The sequence below is a fragment of the Neolamprologus brichardi genome, chromosome 18, assembly GCF_056152115.1.
Source record: "Neolamprologus brichardi isolate AB-2024 chromosome 18, ASM5615211v1, whole genome shotgun sequence".
NCBI lineage: Eukaryota > Metazoa > Chordata > Actinopteri > Cichliformes > Cichlidae > Neolamprologus > Neolamprologus brichardi.
The window spans coordinates 19104476-19123802 of NC_142121.1; the positions used below are offsets into that span (position 1 = coordinate 19104476).

The following is a 19327-nucleotide window of genomic DNA, read 5'->3' on the forward strand; positions in this document are numbered from 1 at the left end:
ACTCAGTCATTATGTGGGGACAAGCCGGTTAGCAAATCAATTGGCCTTAGAATCGGTGGTCTGCTCAGAACAGGAAGGGGCCGTCCTGCCGTCCACCATTATTTCCCTTCTTTACAGCCAAAGAGATTTAAGTTTGTCAGAAAACTGACTGACTGGCTGTAATCCCGAAGGCAAACTCTACAACCTTTAACAAAAATCTGAGCAGGGTTAAAAACAACCTGTTGTCCAAAGTTTGCTTCAGAGAGCCGGACTCTGAATGAGATGCTGAATCCGTAAAGCCCAGTGAATTGATATGAGCTAAATGAGGCAGAAAGTTAGCACCAAGATGTGAAAACAAAAAGGCTGAGGAGAGCCATTAGGAAGACGTCAACAACTCAGAAAGGAGCCCTGAGGGCACTTTGTTAGCCCTCACTACGAAATCAGCCCTGGAGACCTGCAGAAAAAGGCCTCGCTCACTGCTGATGCTGTGCTTTAAATTCAGCAAGAATAGACAGACCAGAAAAAAAAGCTAAAACAGCCAGGCAGTGGTTTAAAAAAAAAAAAAAAAACTCAGCTGCTGCCACTTGAAAGAGTGTGAAAGGAAGTGAAATGGTAGTCCCGCCTCTGTCTTTTGTTTGAAATTGAAAAACAATCCAAACAGAGGCAGGGTTTAGACAGTCAGGGGGGGTGGGGGGAAACTGAGACCCTTGAAAAGGACACTTCCTCACCGCAGGAGGAAGAAAAATAAAATCAGCAGATTTCGCATGTCAAAGTGCCAGGACAGAGTAGCAGGGGAAGTAGAGAGGGAAAGGAGAGTGAGTTTCACAGCATGGGGGGGAATTTTGAAAACTGAACCGATGGTTAGTTCTCTATGTACGAGCAGACATCTAAGCACACAGACACTAATTTCCCCACCCAGGCTCGAGCACATAGTTGTTCTAAATTTCTCTGTCGCTTAGGGATTAGAGGTTTTTAAGGTTCCCAATAAAAATGCCTGCGCCTCCAACCAAAAAAAGAAGAGGTGTTTGCTTCGCCGCAAACTTCCTCCGTCATCCAGAGTTATCTCACGGCCGATCACTGCTGTTTAACTTTCTTTCGCTGGCTTTGATTCCAATGTAATCTTTGGGCAAACATCAAAACACTTACTGACTCTAAAGTGGAAATGGGATTCCTGCTTAGAGCTGGTGTCCCCTTTCATTTTCCTATGCGAAGCCCACCTAGATAAAGGCAGCCTTAACAGTGGAGAAAGGCCTCTTTTATAATTCTATTAGAGCTCCGTCCCTCCAGCTCTCCGTTGAGCAATGGATTCTGACCCTGACTTAATTAAGTGGCAAATGGCAGAATGATTCTCCTAAATCCAGCCCACGGAGTCAAGAACACATGACTGAATTCAAATAAAGAGGAACAAACAAGGATAATTAGTCAAGCCTGAAAGACAAAGGCAAGCAGGAATTTATAGGAAGGGAAGGGAAACTGAGACAAAGCGGGTGGAGCCAACGGTGGAGGAGCCACAGGAATGACCAATCTGAGTGCCTGCAATAGTGGTGCCTTGGCCTGGAGGAACAGGAGGATGGCCGTCGCACATCTTTCACATGCCGAGTCCTCCTAAACTATCAAAGCGTCTAAGCTCCTCCCACTCGTCCATGATCATCCAGAGTCACTGTGGATACATCAAACAGACGCACTGAAGGGTGGAAATGGCAGAGGGAAGGGTCTTTGGGTTTGACCAGCCTGAACAGACTTCACAGTGGGGGTGGGCGACTTGTATGGGACCAATTCCCATGCAGCCAGCAGCTTCACTTCCACAAACTGAGGGGTGGGTGTGTGTGTGTGTGAGGGGAGAGTGAGGAAGAGGGGCAGCAGCAGAAAGACAGAGAGGGGGCTCAGAGGGAAACTACTGAGATGAACAAAAAAAAAAAAAAAGAGCACACAACAGGGAAAGAAAGCTGGGCCCCAAAGCATCAAAGGTTGCTAAGGGCAAGAAATGAAGGAGCAACACAGTAAACGCCACAGCAAGAGTGCTAAATAAGGCCTCCTATGGTCCAACGGGTTACACTGTAGACACGGTGTGCTCTGCTCTGAGAATAACAACACAAAAGAATTAAGACAAATATTTTACAAGTGGAATTGATGCTGCTTTTCTCGCTTCAAGAGTGCGGTCTGAACAGATGACCAGAATTCAAAAGGTTGTTGTGTTGGGCTCTAAAGAAAGGCCAGTGGAAAAGCATCTGGCTGCTGTAGGCAGGCAGAGGGATGAGTTGAATATATTGTGACATTAATGAGGTTGTCAGCCTCCTCATGATGGAGTGGCTGTGTTTTTGTGCCAGCAAGACTAACACCCTTAAATGCTCACGCTGTTAACCCCTGCTGAACCCTCGCCTCACGTACAAAGCTGAGGGGACGACGAGCACATGCCCCCCTTAAGTGTGTGTCCCAGTACACGCAAGTTTAAAAAAAGAATCTCGATCACATAAAGCAGTTGGGTTGGATTCTTTTTCTTTATTAGTCTTTATTTTTTAATGCTAACAATCAGAGATGGGCAGTAACGCGGTACTTGTAACGCGTTACTGTAATCCGATTACTTTTTTCAAGTAACGAGTAAAGTAAGGGATTACTATTGCAAAAACGGTAATTGGATTACCGTTACTTTCCCGTAGGAACGCTGCGTTACTGCGTTACTAAAACCATGATTTTTTGCGAGAATGTCTCATGACACTGACGTAAGCAAGTGCGACGTTTGAGAAAACAGCTGTGTACAGAGCAACAATGGATAATATATCGAGTGCGGGAGAGAGTATGAGCGTGCAGCGTTTAAAGCGTGGAAGTACTGACCTTACTTTGAGTTTGATTCCATAAAAAGTGACATAAAAATTAGTGTCCGTTGTGCGTGGGAAGAAAACTTCTTTTTACAGCGAAAAAAACCCCTAAACTTCCGTGCAAACGCCGAGTGCGCTATGACGTAATGGGAAAGTCACAGAGAAACTCGCGGATTCTTCCACTGACCGCTGCGGCACACCTGCACCAAGGTAAACCTCCGCCCACCTGCTTTACAGGTGAAAATAGAGCAAAAGGACCGCTGAGTCTTTGACTTTATTTATTTTCTGCTGTGTTTTACTTGCATCTATTTGAAAGAGTGAGTGTTAACACAAAAAAATATTTTATTTTATGTGCTGGAATGTGCAGAAAATAGGTTTAAATATTAAACAAATTTCTTCCAGTCAGAGAATGTTGCATGTAATTAAATTTTTGCTTGATGCATAAAGTTAAAAGATTAAAACTAATAAAACAAGTTTTAAAAAGGGACTTTTCCATTTGATTACATTTTGTATGATGGATTATGTAGAAAAAGTAGAATTGGGCTGAAAGATCTATCGCTTTATCACCTATTCAGGTTGTAAATCGTGTTTTTAAAAAGTAACTAAGTAACTAAGTAATTAATTACTTTTGAAAATAAGTAATCAGTAAAGTAACGGGATTACTTTTTGGGGGAAGTAATCAGTAATTAGTTACTGATTACTTTTTTCAAGTAACTTGACCAACACTGCTAACAATATTGAATCTTAATTTCATGGTTTAGGCCCCTTCTTCCTTCAATGAAGCAGCCCTTCCTCTATGTCCACCTGGCCCTGAAACCCGGTGGCATGTGGGCAATTAGTGACTACAGTACCACTTCTCCCACACAGGGCTAATTACTGACCTGTGGGTTTCATTTAGAGAGAAAGAGAGGCAGAGGACATGGTAAGGCCCATTCATTCATTTGTCTTAATTAATTACTCTTCTTCCACCGGGGCTCCTGGCAAGGCCAACTATTCTAAAATCTCTCTGGAGAGTTGGTGTTCCCGCACTCGTAACCTGTGAGTAGCCTGGAAGCTTTGCTCCGTGTTTTGGGAACTAATATGCAGCACAGAGGCCAATCTGGTGAGATCCTAAAACAGAAGGTTATGGCTGATATTATTTTGTTTTTTAAAGCAGCAATAAAGAACTTGGCAGGGCACGCCAAGGTGGCACTGCTGGAGCAGAAGGGGTTAAAAAAGGCAACGGGGCCAGGTTTGGAGAGGTTAGCGGTGTGATTCATTTTTATTACCACGCAGCCCCTGCAGGCGGCAGGAGTGGCAAATTATTTCTGAAACAAAGTGGAGGGCTCTCATCAGAGCTATTACCTGCCTGTGGCCGAGGGCAGCGCGGAGCCTACAGAGGGTGACAGTGAGAGGCCCACGTCAGTGAGGGATAGCCGTCCACATCCGTCCACGCTCCAGGACATCTCCCCCAAATGAGTCTTGGTGTCTTGTGTATGTGTTTCAATTTTGTGTGTGTGTGTGTGCGCGGCAAAGGATAGGGGTAAAGTTAACCGCGAGACCTCTCCCACAGTTTCCGTAAAAATAATCTGTAGTGTTTTTCTATCACGAACATGCCAAGCAATTAGAGGTGACATGCAAAACACAACGACTCCCAGGTGCTAATTAAAAGAACAACTCCCCTGCAATATGCTGACTGCAGAGATCAGCCACAATGCACAGCTCCCGCAGATTTATTATCACACATTTAACTGTATCCTGGCCAGATATGACTTCTGCTTTTAGCATGTTGGCACTACTTGATACTGAAGAAGCTTTTCCGCTCTACCAATAAATAATTATTTATAAATCTGCTGGCTGTAAGGCGTTAGCACAAGAGCAGTTTAGTTAATCGAACTGCTTTCCTTGTTTCGCTCTGGGAAGAGATCCTATAAGATGAGGACTAAAAAACTGAAGAGAACACGAAAACCAGCAGACTTGGTGGCTCATTAGAACCTGAAAGCCCTGAGCATTTATTGGTGGATCAATAGCAGTTATAACTGCATTATAACAAGTCAAAGAGCCTTTGTCTAACATGCCTATTCCAAAAATATTCAAATTTAACACCAACTTAGAAAACATTGAGAAATATTTATCAAATGATAACAAAAATCCTTTAAACGCACACATACTGGTGCGTGGGTGTTTATTTGTGAATTACATTAATTGCATTATTCTCACACGGACAAAAAACAAAAAGAAAAATCCCAAACAAGTTCTAGTTAATAGCTCATGCTTAAAAAAACAAAACTACAGCAAATAATTTACTACCATTGTAAATGATGCTTTATTGGTACCTTGCATTCTTCTGCAAAAGCAGGTAATCCTACGTACATATGCATGCATATTAACACGCTTTCTATTATGATGTCTGTAATCATTCTGTTCTACACCAGCAATTGCACTGCTGTGCAGATCCGCGTACGACAAATCTATATATTGTGTTCTTTCGCACCCGAATATCATAAGCTAAAACAATCTTGTGGATGAGTGCTTTTAAGTTAAATCTCAAAAATGCAAAAGGGGTAAAACTAGTCTTGCAAGAGACATTCTATCAGACGCCGACTTGATATTCAGGTAGTTACTGAATCGTTTAGATTAGGTGTCACTAATGTTTAGTAGAAGTCAGGAGCCATACACCGCCTGCCTGGGTGCCATCACAAAGCTGCTGCATGTCACCGGTGTGACACAATTAAAATTCTGCCTTATGTGCGGTGCTCAATTTAAGAGAAGCACCCACAGAAGCGCCGTCAGAATTCAATAAAAATAATAAAAGAAACCGCATCCCTTTAAATTGGTTTGAATTCATCATTCACGAATAAGCAAAATAGTCCGATGCAAAGCAGAGCAGAAAGTCCAGCGCATCTAAATGACCGGTGTTCATATATGATATTTCCAAGTTCTGTTTTTTGGCTAAAGATTAGTTATCCTGCAAATGAGATTTATCGTTTGACAGTGAAAACTAATGGAGATGCTGCTCCGGGATAAGATCGGATTTTTTAGACAATGAAGAACCTTCCTGCTCGAGGCGACGTGCGACTGACAGCGGTAGGGAGAGAAATCAACATCAATAATCTTTCATCAAGTCCACAGTGGAGCACTTTCACACAGATACCATTCAATAAACAACTGTAGGCCATCATTCAGGTCTGAACTGGCCGGAGAGTCAGAGAATGAATCCAAGAGGAAAAATAACTGAAAACTTGCTCAGTGTTGCACAGATCATTTTATGTGGGCCAATTGTGAGCAGAAAAATATGCATTTCCTAAAGAAAGTAGTTCATAAAGGATAAAATTGACAGTTTTACAGCCTTATGCTGCTTTCTTATTAAGAGATCTAAGCTATAATAAGTGATTTCAAAGGTTAAACTCACGGGGAAAAAAGACTATGAATTAGCAGCAATATTGGAGGTTACACTCATAATTAATGAAACTCCAACAGTAAGTTTTGGCATATAGCAACAATATCTTATAAGTGCAATATTAACTGTTTATATGCCACTTTTGGCTTGTAAATAGCGCCACTGTAAACAAAGTGTGCACTGGCCTAAAATGCCCGCATCAATCAAGCCATAGTATCACCCGAAGGTTGGAATTAGGCCGGGAACTGATGACCGTTTCCACTCATAATCACTCAAGCGCTTATTAGCGTTAGAGGTTTCAACCGATTAACCTATTTGTAGTCCAAAATACTACAAAAATAAATGACCAGCTCATCAAGCTTTCATAGCCCAACATGACATCTTCCTAATACATTCTCTTCCACACCAACAGTTTGAATTTCACTAAATGGTTCAGGTGCTTATATCGTGCTTTAGCTGAGCACTCAAACCACTTTCTACTGCAATTCACCCTCTCAGTGCTTTTATGTAACATTTACACACTCAGACTCAGGGTTCAGTATTTTGCCCGAGTAAACGTCGACACATGGATTGTAGGAGCTGTGGAATCGAACCTCTGACCTTCCAACCAGCAAAAGACCCGGTCTATCTCCTGAGCAACAGCTGCCCCAGTGCAATAGTCCTTTCATATTAGAAAGTAGGACCATTATAAAGTGTGAGCGGTTCATTTATGTTTAACACATTCTTGCTATTTAACATATTATACTGTCTTAATCTACTTAACATTTCAGCATTGGCTTAAAATGACAAAACAAAGATGTTACACCTCTACCATGTTAAAGTGTGTTACATTAAAATTTTAAACCTAACCACTATTTATGTTTCTCGAGGACAAACAAACATTACAAGACAGGTTGGCCACATTGATTGGATACTATCAAAATACATCTACGTTATCAAGTTGGCATGAAAAATGTTTTCTAATTAGTTTGCAATAAAAAGGGTCCCTGTAATGCCATATTGTTTTAATTTTATTATATATTTAATTAAAATTTGGAAAGATTTTAGTCTCTGAAATGTAAAAACAAAGGTACTAGCAAAGAAAGTAGCCAGACATCCTGCTTTCTTAAAGTTACAAAGCTGTGATGTTAAACAGTCTAATGCCACCAGGGAGACCCTACAGACAGTCTCTGTGTGACAGACAGAGTGATGACCCAGGCCTGTATGATGGATATGTGACAGGGCAGCTTGGGACCTGAGGGCTTGTCTCTCAGGGTGGGGTTTAGCCCTAATGGTGTGCTTAATTACCTGCACAGCCACACAGCAGATCATTAGTCAGGCGGGAACGCTAGGCCTCACCTGTCACCAAGAGATAAACAATCCTCCTACCAGATCTCAGAAGAAAGGGAAAAGGTATTTGTTGGGGTGGGTTAGGTTAGGACAGGCGTTCACAAGGTGAATGGAAAAGTGTCATTTAAGAAAAACGTATTAACAAGAGCCGCTCACCAGGATCTAAAGTAAAACACTGGCTTTGCAAACAGTGCTGAGAAAGTCCCAGACTTATCGGCACATGCTGGATCTTAAAAGAAAAGCCCAAACAGAGAGCTGTTTCAGATGTGGTTTTGGTTTGCTAATTTTCTCTTGATTAGTACTTACATATCAAATGACAAACATGATGGATATGAAGCAAGTCAGAGCATTTATCAGGCAAGTGCAAAATGATGTCACATTCCTCTGGTGAAATATGGTTTTCCAGAGGGTCAGAAGCATGACAGAGACTGTTGATAACAACAAAGCAGTGACTGATACAAGAGAAGCACAGCGATCAGTGTGTACAGGATGGACTGACGCTCAGACATAAAATACTGTGTTTTTGGCTCAATAGGCTGACATTTATGGACCCCTGGTGCTTCTTATGGAGCATTTTGCGATGTGAATTGCCTCTGTTCAAATGTGGGTGGCTAATAAATGGCAGCTAATGGAGAGAAGACAGCGCTGCCTTCTCATTCTATAATCTCTGCGCGCTTCATTAAGCAGCACCTTTATTTGTAGAAGTATGCTAACCTGGTGCTGTCGCTCCCTGGCTTGGTGTACCCCTCCAAAGCGCCTTCCCACACACTGTTGGCCATTGCGTTACCGATGGCAGTCATCACCATGCTGAGCTCCACCGGCCAGTCGTCCAAGTCAAGAGAGCGCACGCGAGACAGGTGGGTGCCCAGGTTCCTGTGGATGCCTGAGCATTCGATGCACATCAAGGCACCCAAGTTCAAACTGGCCCAGTCGGGGTCTGCGTGACAGAAGATAGGATTTAATAAAAAATTAAAAGTAGTAACAAGAGATGCTTTAAAAGCCTGACCAGGAAATTTGTGATGAGCCTATTTTGAGTATGTTTTAATGTTGGTAACCTCTTCAAGGAAAAAAAAACCCAGTACAATTATATTAGTCAGACAAGAATAATCAGTATCTGCCAAAACTGCAAGATGCAGTACTTCTAACAGTGCTGAATACTAGATCTAACTTGAGGAAAGCTGGTAGAAATGACTCGATATCAAATAAAACCTTTTCAGCTGCTGTTTGGTCCCCAAAATGTAGTTTTTTGCAGCTTCCAAATGTAGCAGCACCTCCAAATGCAAACCCAACCCACTTTTATTATCTAATAATATGACTTTATAATTTTTATATAGCATTACCAGCTCTCCTACAAACTGTTTAATGTTCTAAGTGGAGTTTTTTGTGTCCTGTTGCACTGTAAGTGCGTTGTATGGAAAGTTTTTAATGTATTTTTTGACAAAACTAAGGAATCTGGTTACAGGAGTATGAAAACTGAAGTTTTTTTTGTTTGTTTGCTTTTACGCACGACATGACAAATTAAAGATTAAAAAACCCTCTCAAAATCTTGACCTCTACTACCTTTTGTTATGTCACCAAAAGAGGGGAAGAATGTTGGGTTTTTTGTCTTTAATCTGTTCCTTTAATATCTGTATTTCATATGTAATAGACAATGTGTTCAGATGTGTTTTAACCGTAGAGAGTTATACTCACTTGGTGCGTCACAGTCCACACAGAAGCTATTCCCCCTCACGTTTCGTATGGACTGAATGGCCATTGCATCACTTTGGCTGCCCAACCGAGACTGTGAGAAATGAAGGTGAGAATAAATCAACGGGAACTAATTATTTCACTGGAGATCACGAGAAAGCAAACAATTATAGCTGGACTCAAATTATAGCCAACAAGCAAAGGGAGAGAGAAAAGGTTTTTCAAAGTCTCGGGAAAAGACACAGGCAGAGAAAATATGAATATGAAAATTAGGATGTGTCTCCCCAGTATGCTGACACAAGCCGTGTTCTATCTCTGATGTCTGTCACTTCTAATAAGAGATCCCCCACACTGCGGTGCACCTGTCTGACAACCTCCCACATGTGACAGCTTGAAGTGGGGGAAGAGAGGAGGGTGAAGGCATGATAAAGGTTGGAAAGAAGGAGAAAAAGAGGAATGTAAATTAAGTGGGAGAAATGTAGCACGATGATGACGATCATGACGATGTTTTGATTAGATGATAATCGCCAACCCTGTCCAGTTCCTCTGATAGTCTTTATCCTTCATGACGAACTGTACCTTGTTCTTTATGCTTTCACAAGACTGCAGGCTGGCGAAAATCTGGCTCTCGATAGCTTGGACCCACAGTTCCCTCTCCTCATATGTGGACGCTTCAAAGTTCCACGTCTGACCCGTCAACGACACAATCACGAACTCAAAGGAATCCTCTTGCTCTGGAAAACAAAACAAAAAAGACACACAATAAATTAGTATTTAGTTAGATGTGAACACACTGAACACAATGCTGCCTGGCACGGGCGTTTTGTTTGATCACCTCAAAATCTTGAACTAAGGGGATGCTTGGCAAGAATGTTTATAAAACATCTTTTGGTCATTTTAGCCTCTTTTAACAATAAATAGTACAGATAGACAAGAATTATTGCATGAGAGTGACGTGCTGCAAAGTTGACCAGCTAATATATTAGCTTGACTTGACACTGATAGTCATGAATTAGACCTAAAAAAGATGATTTGAAGTTCAGCTCAGAAATCGGTGACACATCCAACATTAAACAGAAAATTTGTGTCGGTGGTTCAACTTGAAACACATTGCTAAAAGACAATCAGAGTTAGTCTTCTCATGACTTTATCTGAATTGCTTTTCTACTTTTAGCTTTGCTGGTGTTGATACAGATGTGCCAAAAAAAGGAAAAAGAAAACAAAGAAAAGGAAACCACTGGAGACTCAGAAAAAATACTTATACCGCATCAGGGTCACTGCAAAGTTAGCTTTATAACCTGTAGAGTCTCGAGCATTATCTGCTTGAGGTTGTTAAAGTCAAGGTCACCAACTTTCACCTCCCCTTTTGCCAGCACACTGGAAGTGGATATCTGAGAGATCACTATTTGAGCTCTACAGAAGCTATCTGTGCAAACACATCGATAGACATTGCTTATTCTTTGAGTCGTCAACCCTTCTGTAATCAAAGATGCAACTAAATGATGCTTTATCAGAGGCAATCTCACCAGCAGACACATACGTTCTCTTAAAACTCTGGGATTGGTCAACTCTTGCCTATGTCTTACCAGAAAGACTAGTCTGGGAGGCAATTGTCATCTACAGTTTTTGATATGAGGCTCTGGCACTGGTCAGATTAGTTAGAGCAGAGCACCAGAAGAATGGCATTACAGCTCATGTTCTTACTTCTTAAAGCAGAGACTGCTTTATTGACAGTTACAAAGTTCATTGCTTAAAGCTGACAATGTGCATTTGATAAAATGATGTTTGTACAGCTCTCACTTGAATATGATAGCCCAAAATTAGCTCTCGATCTTTATTAAGCATCCTCTGGATCAAAACAAAAAGTAGAGGAGGAAAAATATCAATCCTGTTCCTTTTTTTTATTTATGTGTTTTAAACTTAAAACTTTAAAAAATGCTTCCCATGATAATATAAAATATATCTATAATCATCTGTGGATTCACTTTAATTATATTATTTAGCTATGACTCACTATACGACTGTAAACAATGAAGCAGACAAACAGTGGCAGTATCAGATGTGATGCTTAACATTTTGTTGCAAGTTTTTTGTGCTATATTTGTTTTTCCTTTTGAGTATTTTGAAGCTAATGTGGTACTGCTTTCCACGTGTGTTCTTTCAGGAGGCTTACTAATTGTCAACAAATGTCAGATATATTTATGGATGTGGAGTAAGCAGCCGCTCCAAACCAAATGCGACATCTAACTCGTGGACACAGTCAGAATTTTGCATTTCATGGCTTTGATTTGAATAACTTAAGCAGTGACTTGACTTGCTCAACTCATAGAAGGGACTATCTTGGTTCTCACCATAGGAATTTGATACTTACTTTGACTAATCACACTACAACTTTAATGGCACACGCAACTTTGCCCAGTTCTTTTTTGGAAATGTAAATCTAATTGTTTGTGTGTGTGTGTGTGTGTGTGTGTATAAATATTATTTTAATTAACACACCATTTTGGTAAGTTTTTATAAACAGAAACTGAAAGGGACTCCCTCAGATCTGTCACTTTAGCCCCAGTCACAGAGGGAACCACTAGTCAATAAGCAATAATGTGTGGGAGCACCACTTACATTTAATTCCTGTGACACACCTGCCATTCATTAGAGTGATTTTGCACAGTATTATAGCAGGACTTAAATGAAATCTTAGGCAGCTTAAAAATGTGTCTAGAATTGAAGATTTAGACAGTCGGAACACCAAATAAGGCCAGATTTGGGTTTCATACAAAGTATATCATTACTAGCTTTCAAAGAGTTTTTGTAGATGTTTTATATTGTTTGTAAATTAACTGCCACATCTCCAGCAACAGTTATTAGTCCAAGCTAAGCAGGTCCTTATAAATATTTGTGTCATATATCCTTAAAAATTCTTTTATGAATTGTCTGAATGCTAAAATCTACTGCCAAAATTTTAATCCTTTATCCCCCAATTTTTCCTCCTCGTCATAACACACAGATACATTTTTAAACCAGGCTGCTTTGAATCCATTTTAATTCACTGTGTTTAACTAAGATTTATGAAAATGTCACCTGTCGTTTGCAAAGAAGAGGTCTGACACAACATATGTTCCAACACATGCTGTAATGATTCTGCTGTTCAGCAGCAATTCATTAACTCTGTACTGTACCCGTGTAACGTCTCTGGTCTCTGCACATGCTTGAGCTCATAGCCAAATGATTTGTAATTACCTAATTATGTCTATGCAAATAGTCATCTCATTTGCATAAACCATGCTTGGAGGACTGGAGGCAAATAGACACAAGAGGAAGGGTTTTCTTCTTCTCCTCTTATGTAGCTTTTATCCAATGGAAATAGTTCTACTGATAAGCTATCTGTGCTGCTGTTTACTGCCAAACGTGTTGACATAATTTACCATTAAATGAGTTTAAAAGTTTTTTAATTGCACAGATGCATTGATGCTTTTACTGCAATCCATTCCGAAATCTGAACACAAGGAGATGCTTAACAATAAACGGCTTCTGTATGAGTTATAAAATGACGGCTATCACATGGCGATAAGATTGTCAGGCAAATCATCTAATCAAAGAAATTACTACTTTTTTCCCCCATTCATAATCAATTCACCCTCCTTGCTGTGAGACACGATCCTGTGCTGTTAAATGACAGATGTCTGATGGACGCCACTAATGTAGCGATCCCTGTGCCGCGGCGGAGGGCCATCTCTTCAGGGGGAAAGCAATAATCCAATTAGCTCGACGCCGACTTCAATTATCTGATTTAGTTTGTGGAATCGACTTCAGGTCACAGAGAATCAATAAAGACTTGGAAGCCTCTTTATTTAGACTTATAGTGGAAAAAGTCTTTATGTTGGTGTGACATAAGGAAACACTGATGGGATTACAATATTTTTAAAAAAGATAGAAGCCTACCATTAAAGTTAAAGAAGCAAATAGGTGAAAGAAAACAAAAGAAAATTACATTTAAAAAAAAAAGAATAATTGCAATACCCACAGTAGAAATCCATTTTTCTTGTCCAATATACCTTCAGGTACAATAACTAATGCATTTGATTATAATTTGTGATTTTCAGACTCAAATGTTGTTGTACTTGTGTTTTCATCTTTTTAAAAACCTGAACAAAGCTAATTATTCTGTTGGCTGCCCAGGCAATAAATTGGAGGCATTAAAACACTTTCATTATGGAGATTAAAAAAGCGACGGATGGCTGGTTTCTTAAACTGATGAGTATACAAGGCAAAACAAATCCAATTCTCCATGCATAGTAATGCACACACGTGAAACATGGTGTAACCACGGAGGTAGCACACAATTGTATGCAGCAGGAATCTTTATGTGTGACCCAGGTACGGTCATTACGTGCAGCTCCACTACACAGTGCAGCAATTCAGCTCCACGTGAGCCGAGGTCAGAGTGTTTCAAGTAAATCTGAGCGTGAACCGAGTGTCAAAGGTATCGCTGCTATCTCGCAGGCACCTGCAATGATGAGCTTGTATAAGCACCATTAGTGCTTCTGTTATTACTCAATTGTTGCGGTTAGCACACGGCTAACAGAGGAACCATCACCTTCTCACATTAACATAAGCATTAACCTCCTGACCATATCAATCTGGGAGCCTAAGGTCAACAAGTTCTTGCCAATTAGAAGTAAATTACCACAGCTCTGCGAGTGGGCGGACGAGGAAGAACACAATTTAAAGCCAATGGAGGCACAAACTGTGAGGAATGACCAAACTATGATTTCCCTCAATTAGCATGGCATAATAAAAAAGAAATTATAGTGTGATGGCCATAAAGCTAAAGAGGAAGGAACAGATAAAGATACACATCTTTGTCCGACATTAAATGCATCATAAAACTGTTCAGTCACAGGTTCATTCGCAACTTGATGGCTCCTCGCAGCAACACAAAAGCACTTTAATTAGCAAAACGTTTCTTCAAGATGCAAAAATAGATGGAAAATAGTTGTTGTTGTTTTACATATTAACTACACTGGACTTACATGAGTTCAGTTTTTTTAAGTACCTCTGCTTAAGTAGTTACATTGTGTAATTACAATGTAATTATAAAAGAAGATACTGTACCCCCCTCCCCCTTTTTGATTTCATATTTAAGTTATATGTTAATGTGAAGAAGTGAAGTTATAAGACAGACTGTGAGCCACCATCATTCATCTTAGATAGACGGCTGTTTTTCTGACTTGTTATGATCCTGAAAAACGTGTTCAGGCATTCATCTGTGGCAGGCTCGACTACCGCAGTAATGTAGTCCAGTAAATATTCTTCCAAAAACATTAGAGGCAGGCTGCAGCTTTTCCATACCACTGCTACAAGGTTATTAATCACATTTAATGATGGAAAGCACATGATGCCAGTTTTCTCAGAAGTACACTGCTTCTCACATTCAGCCTGAAATGACCAAGTTACACTGATGCCAGTCGCTTTATGTGCCAAACTGTTCAATACCAAACTGTCAGACATGCATTATTCCTCACAGAGACAAATTAATTAGGGATACAGCAGTTATTGTCAGTTCCCGCCCAAGCTTCAACTTGCTACGTTCTAATTTTAAATTGTAGAAAAGCAACCAGTACGGCTCGTTGCGTTATACTTTTAAAGACACACCTCTTCAATCTGACACTAGAATTGCTAAATAATAATAGCCACATCTAGAGTCACTGAGGCATATGATCATTTAATCAACATTACATCTTGGGAATACAAGTGTAGAATAAGACAAATTTAGGGTTTCAGTCAGAAAATTGTATTTCTGTCACTCATATAAAAAGTGTGCTTTGCTGTGACGTGACATGTGTCTCGTGACGTGTAATATAAATGCTGCCGATGGAGTCGGCCACTAGCGCAGGCTGCGTCATAGGCTCTGCATAGATTCAGCGCAGGAGCATAATTCAGGTGTTACTCTGTCCAACGATTTCACAATGGTGGAGGGAAATATTCATTATGTAGTTGCACTGAGAGTCATATGGAAGTCTATTCGCCCCTCCATTTCTCTCTCCTTCCTCTCTGTTCCTTTCTTTACAGTTTTATATCTCTATATAACATAAACTTTAATATAACAGTGAGTTTCTTTTTCATGTTTTAATATGTTTGTGCTTTGCCTGTTTTTAGCAGGGCTTCGAGTCCTGCTCTCTATGTTAAACATTACATTTTTGGATAGTGATCTACTACAAATTCTAAGTGGAGCTCTGTGTTATGTTAAGATATCTATTTTGTTTGCTTTATTATTTATTTTAGTGTACTGTCTTCTACACTTTGTACGCAGGAGTTTCTAGACCTGAATCCACTATTCACACATATAATTACTTAATGCTTTAAGTGCATTTAGCGGATAGCTGTCTCCTTTGTGTTATTGTACCGATGTTATTGAGTACTTCCTTTATTATTGACTGGCTGCCATTAAAAATATTTACTTGACGTGCAAAAATCAAATTGAAACCTCACAGACAAGACAGGGACTCGAGGATGGTGCTTCCTCTATAGCTGTGCATGTGCAGCAGATGTACCATCGAGAACCTGTGGACCAGATTAGCACCTCAGGGGGTTTGGTGCTGAGGCCAGCTGTGCTGTCTAAAACGCAGTCTGCAACCCAGGATCTATCTGTCTAAGCCCTTCAAAGACCTCTGGAGACCAGTGTCACAAACCCTTTGAGAGGACTTAGCAAACAGCTCTTCACCTTGAGGATTCTTTATTTCATCTATTTGCGTGAGCGCTTCACTGAAATGACAAGGTGCAGAGGTACATAAGGTGAGCTATTGTTTTGGTGTGTAGGATGTGCTGTTTTGTGTCGTATGCATGCATCAGGCAGTCACTTAAAGAAGTGCTTGCCGTTCCCGTGAATTAACGAGCAGTTGGGAAGAACAGGCCAAGGCGGTGCCATCTGTAAATGTCACAGGCACTGCTTGCTCATTTTACACATCATTAAAGCCAATATTCCTAACCTGTATCAGAGCAATCAGGAGCAGGCCATTACTGCGACAGGGGCCCCAGGGGAACCACGACCAAACTCCGAAAGAAAAAAGCAGAGAGGAAGAGAGAGATAGAGCACACTCTTTATCTATCTGACACACACAATTCTGCACACTTTTACACGCACACACTCGTGCTCAAACAAACGAGGAGCACACCTTCCAACAATAAACAAACACATGAAATCAGCACCAATACCACTACCCTAATAGCTAGTGCATTTAACAACAGAGCAGAATGAAAACAGGGCCAATTATACATGTATCTGTGGGCAGTGTGTATAGAGCCCAAATGAGAATCTTGTTATTCCTTTCCCTCTGTACTGTGGCGCTCAGAAAGCTAAGCCATTACAAGAGTGGAGGCTCCAGGGACAGCTTTCGGAAATGAGAGCGAGTCAGGGAGTGACAAAACAAAGTATTGAGATAAACACCCACCATTAGCACAGGCAGTTAAACCTCCATTTCCTAATCCCCAGCTGGACTCCAGAGGATATTAACCCTTACTTTACTAAGGTGCAGGACAACAGAATACTGGATTACAGCCGGACTCTCAATATAAGCAAAACTTTAGCTTACTATCGACTGGCCTGGGTTAGGGAACAGAGAACAAAAAAGTTTTGATGAATGAATATTATAAATGTTATAAAAGCAGTTAAACATTTTGCAGCAGGCACTTAAATATATTGTGTTACCAGTTGGGTTGGTGCACTGTATGCACTGCAAATTGGTTTTGTTTCTTTGTCCAGTTGCTAGCAGGTAAATATGTCATTAATTCCAGATTATTACACTTATCACACTCCTAATCCACATCCAGTGGTAAGCTTCTTCAGTCCATTTATACCTCTTCCTTAGCCACAGTAAAGATGATCTGAAACGTGCTACATTGGTATTAAAGCCCATTTAGTTTTCAGTGTTTGCTTATTTAAGTCCGTTTGCGTTCTTCATGTTCATATATAAAGTAAAATGATTCCACTGGGTCGACTGTGGCAGACTGACAACATCAAATTTAGTTTAAATGGTTTTTAAATGTAAGATGATCTACAGTTTTCAACCAAAGTGAAGTTCCCATCAGCATCAGCATTCTGGCCACGATCTTCAAACTGATTCAATTTATCCTTTCCAGTAATTTAAAAAGGGCGGTTACCATTATAATTCTGAGAGTCCACACTTTTACAAACACAGAAATAATTTCCCCGATTCTCCTTTAACTGCTGATAAAATTACATCGAGTGCTTTCAACCACTTTAAACTCAATCAGCTCAAATTTTAAATGAAACTACTCAAAGATTTAAAGTGATTATCCCGTTTCTGCACTTTTTTTTAATTCAAAATTTAATTTGTGAAACAGAGTACACTGAATCCAATTCTGCTCTGTCGCAAACAAACGCTTTATTCTGAATGCCTCCAACTGAGAAAAAAAGGAAGATGTTATCTTGCATTTATGTCTTCTTATCATATATTATGACTTAATATGTCATATTAATGTGAAATGTTATGAATGGTTTTTAACTATTATCATGTCTGAGTGCTTTAATAATTTTAGATTCAGTAGGTTATACTGAGGGTCTCCTATTTGTTGATGTTTAGACGCAGATTTATATCACATTACATTTACACCTAGAATGTCATCATATTCATTTTTTCTGGAATTTTTACGTTACGTTACTGACAGTTACTTTGACAGACAATAAAACACAAATTCACATTCAAATTGCATCTATTACTATGATTTCTAATCAGGCAGCTAAGCTTTTATTCATAAATATTAGGAGTGTAAGTCACATCAAATCTAAAATTATATTTATAATATGCATCGCGTTCGTGGAAGTGTTTGATTTTGACGCTGCAACTAACCTTTAATCACTCTTGCAAGAGCTACATTCAGACACTCCTTTGACTTCATCACCCGAGTTTTTGATCTGTTACGGTTTGTGTTTTTTCTCTGTGTTTTATGGCAAAAACAAACAAAAATGACAAAAACAATGACTCAAATTAAACGTTAAACTCCTACTTACAGAACAAAAAAGTTGTCAAAATGGCATCTTAGTTGATGATCTCATACCCTAATCTTTTCTAAATCTAATGAGAGGCAGATATACGTCTTAAATTTGACTTACATAAGTTTTAAATAATAAAAATGTTCTAGCGTCTGAAGCAAGTTCCCTACGTCTTCAAAAATGGACGTGCAGTTTGACGGCCTTTGTTTGACTGGACGTCTGCAAATCTCGTTACCATCTGCACATCAAACACATTCTTATTTTCTTTTAACTTCTGCCACTTTAGCAAGAATAAATATCTTCACCTATAAAACTGGAAGCATCAGCAAGGAAGGTCTCGTCACAGTTTACCTCCGTCCCGACACCCCCCACCCCAGCTCACATTGGGCAAGCTAAACTCCCCAAAACAATGAGCATTTGATACACTTTCTTTAAAAGAGAAATACATTAATGATGCTCCCTGACAGTCTGCATTAATCAGAGGGGGCTCCCCCTGAACACAACTCTTTATCGGCCATCGATTTTCCAGTGGGTTTATGGCGAGCGACACATCGAGAGAGCTCGTCGCCGGGCGGCTGCTGGGAAACACATTACGGGGCTGTCAGTTGTCTCGCCATGCATCCTGCATCATTCTTTAAGCACATGAGAAGTTCATTACACCGCACAGCTCTGACAGTGCATAGGATATTAGGGACTGTGTCCCTTGTGCCTATTCTTGGTGCAAGTGCAGCGCATTAGACGTAACAGAGAATTTTGACTTTATCCAAATATGGTTTCAAATTGATTGTGGAAACATGGCCTTGCATTAATTTGAAATAAAATCCTTTTGAAGCACAATAAAAGCTCAATTACAAGAGAGTACAACGGATGACTCAAACCCATTTGAAAGTATGAGCCCATCTGCCGAGTGTTTAGCCTGTAATCTTCATACTAATGAACTTAGTTTTAACATAAGTCTAAATTTCTCTCCACTTTAGCAGTGATTTGGAGAAGCCTCGCTAACTACTGTAGTGCCATATTTGGAAATTATGTTGCAGCGACTGTCTCTCCAGGCTCCCATGTACATCCCACACGTCCCATGTTGACCAAAATGATTTCTCACCTTAAGACGCTCACGCTGTTTTG

At 40.1% G+C, this 19327-nt stretch overlaps 1 protein-coding gene across 1 annotated transcript in view; it reads right to left on the reverse strand.

The window, feature by feature from the left end:
• The window catches only part of agap3 (ArfGAP with GTPase domain, ankyrin repeat and PH domain 3), a 75056-nt gene that overhangs the window by 6849 nt on the left and 48880 nt on the right, over positions 1 to 19327 (reverse strand). Inside the window, exons 14-16 of the mRNA XM_087832512.1 lie at positions 9772 to 9926; positions 9196 to 9286; positions 8218 to 8440 (exon numbers count right to left, since the gene is read on the reverse strand). Of these exons, the coding sequence (XP_087688638.1) occupies positions 8218 to 8440; positions 9196 to 9286; positions 9772 to 9926 (469 nt within the window). The remainder of the gene's footprint in view (positions 1 to 8217; positions 8441 to 9195; positions 9287 to 9771; positions 9927 to 19327) is intronic.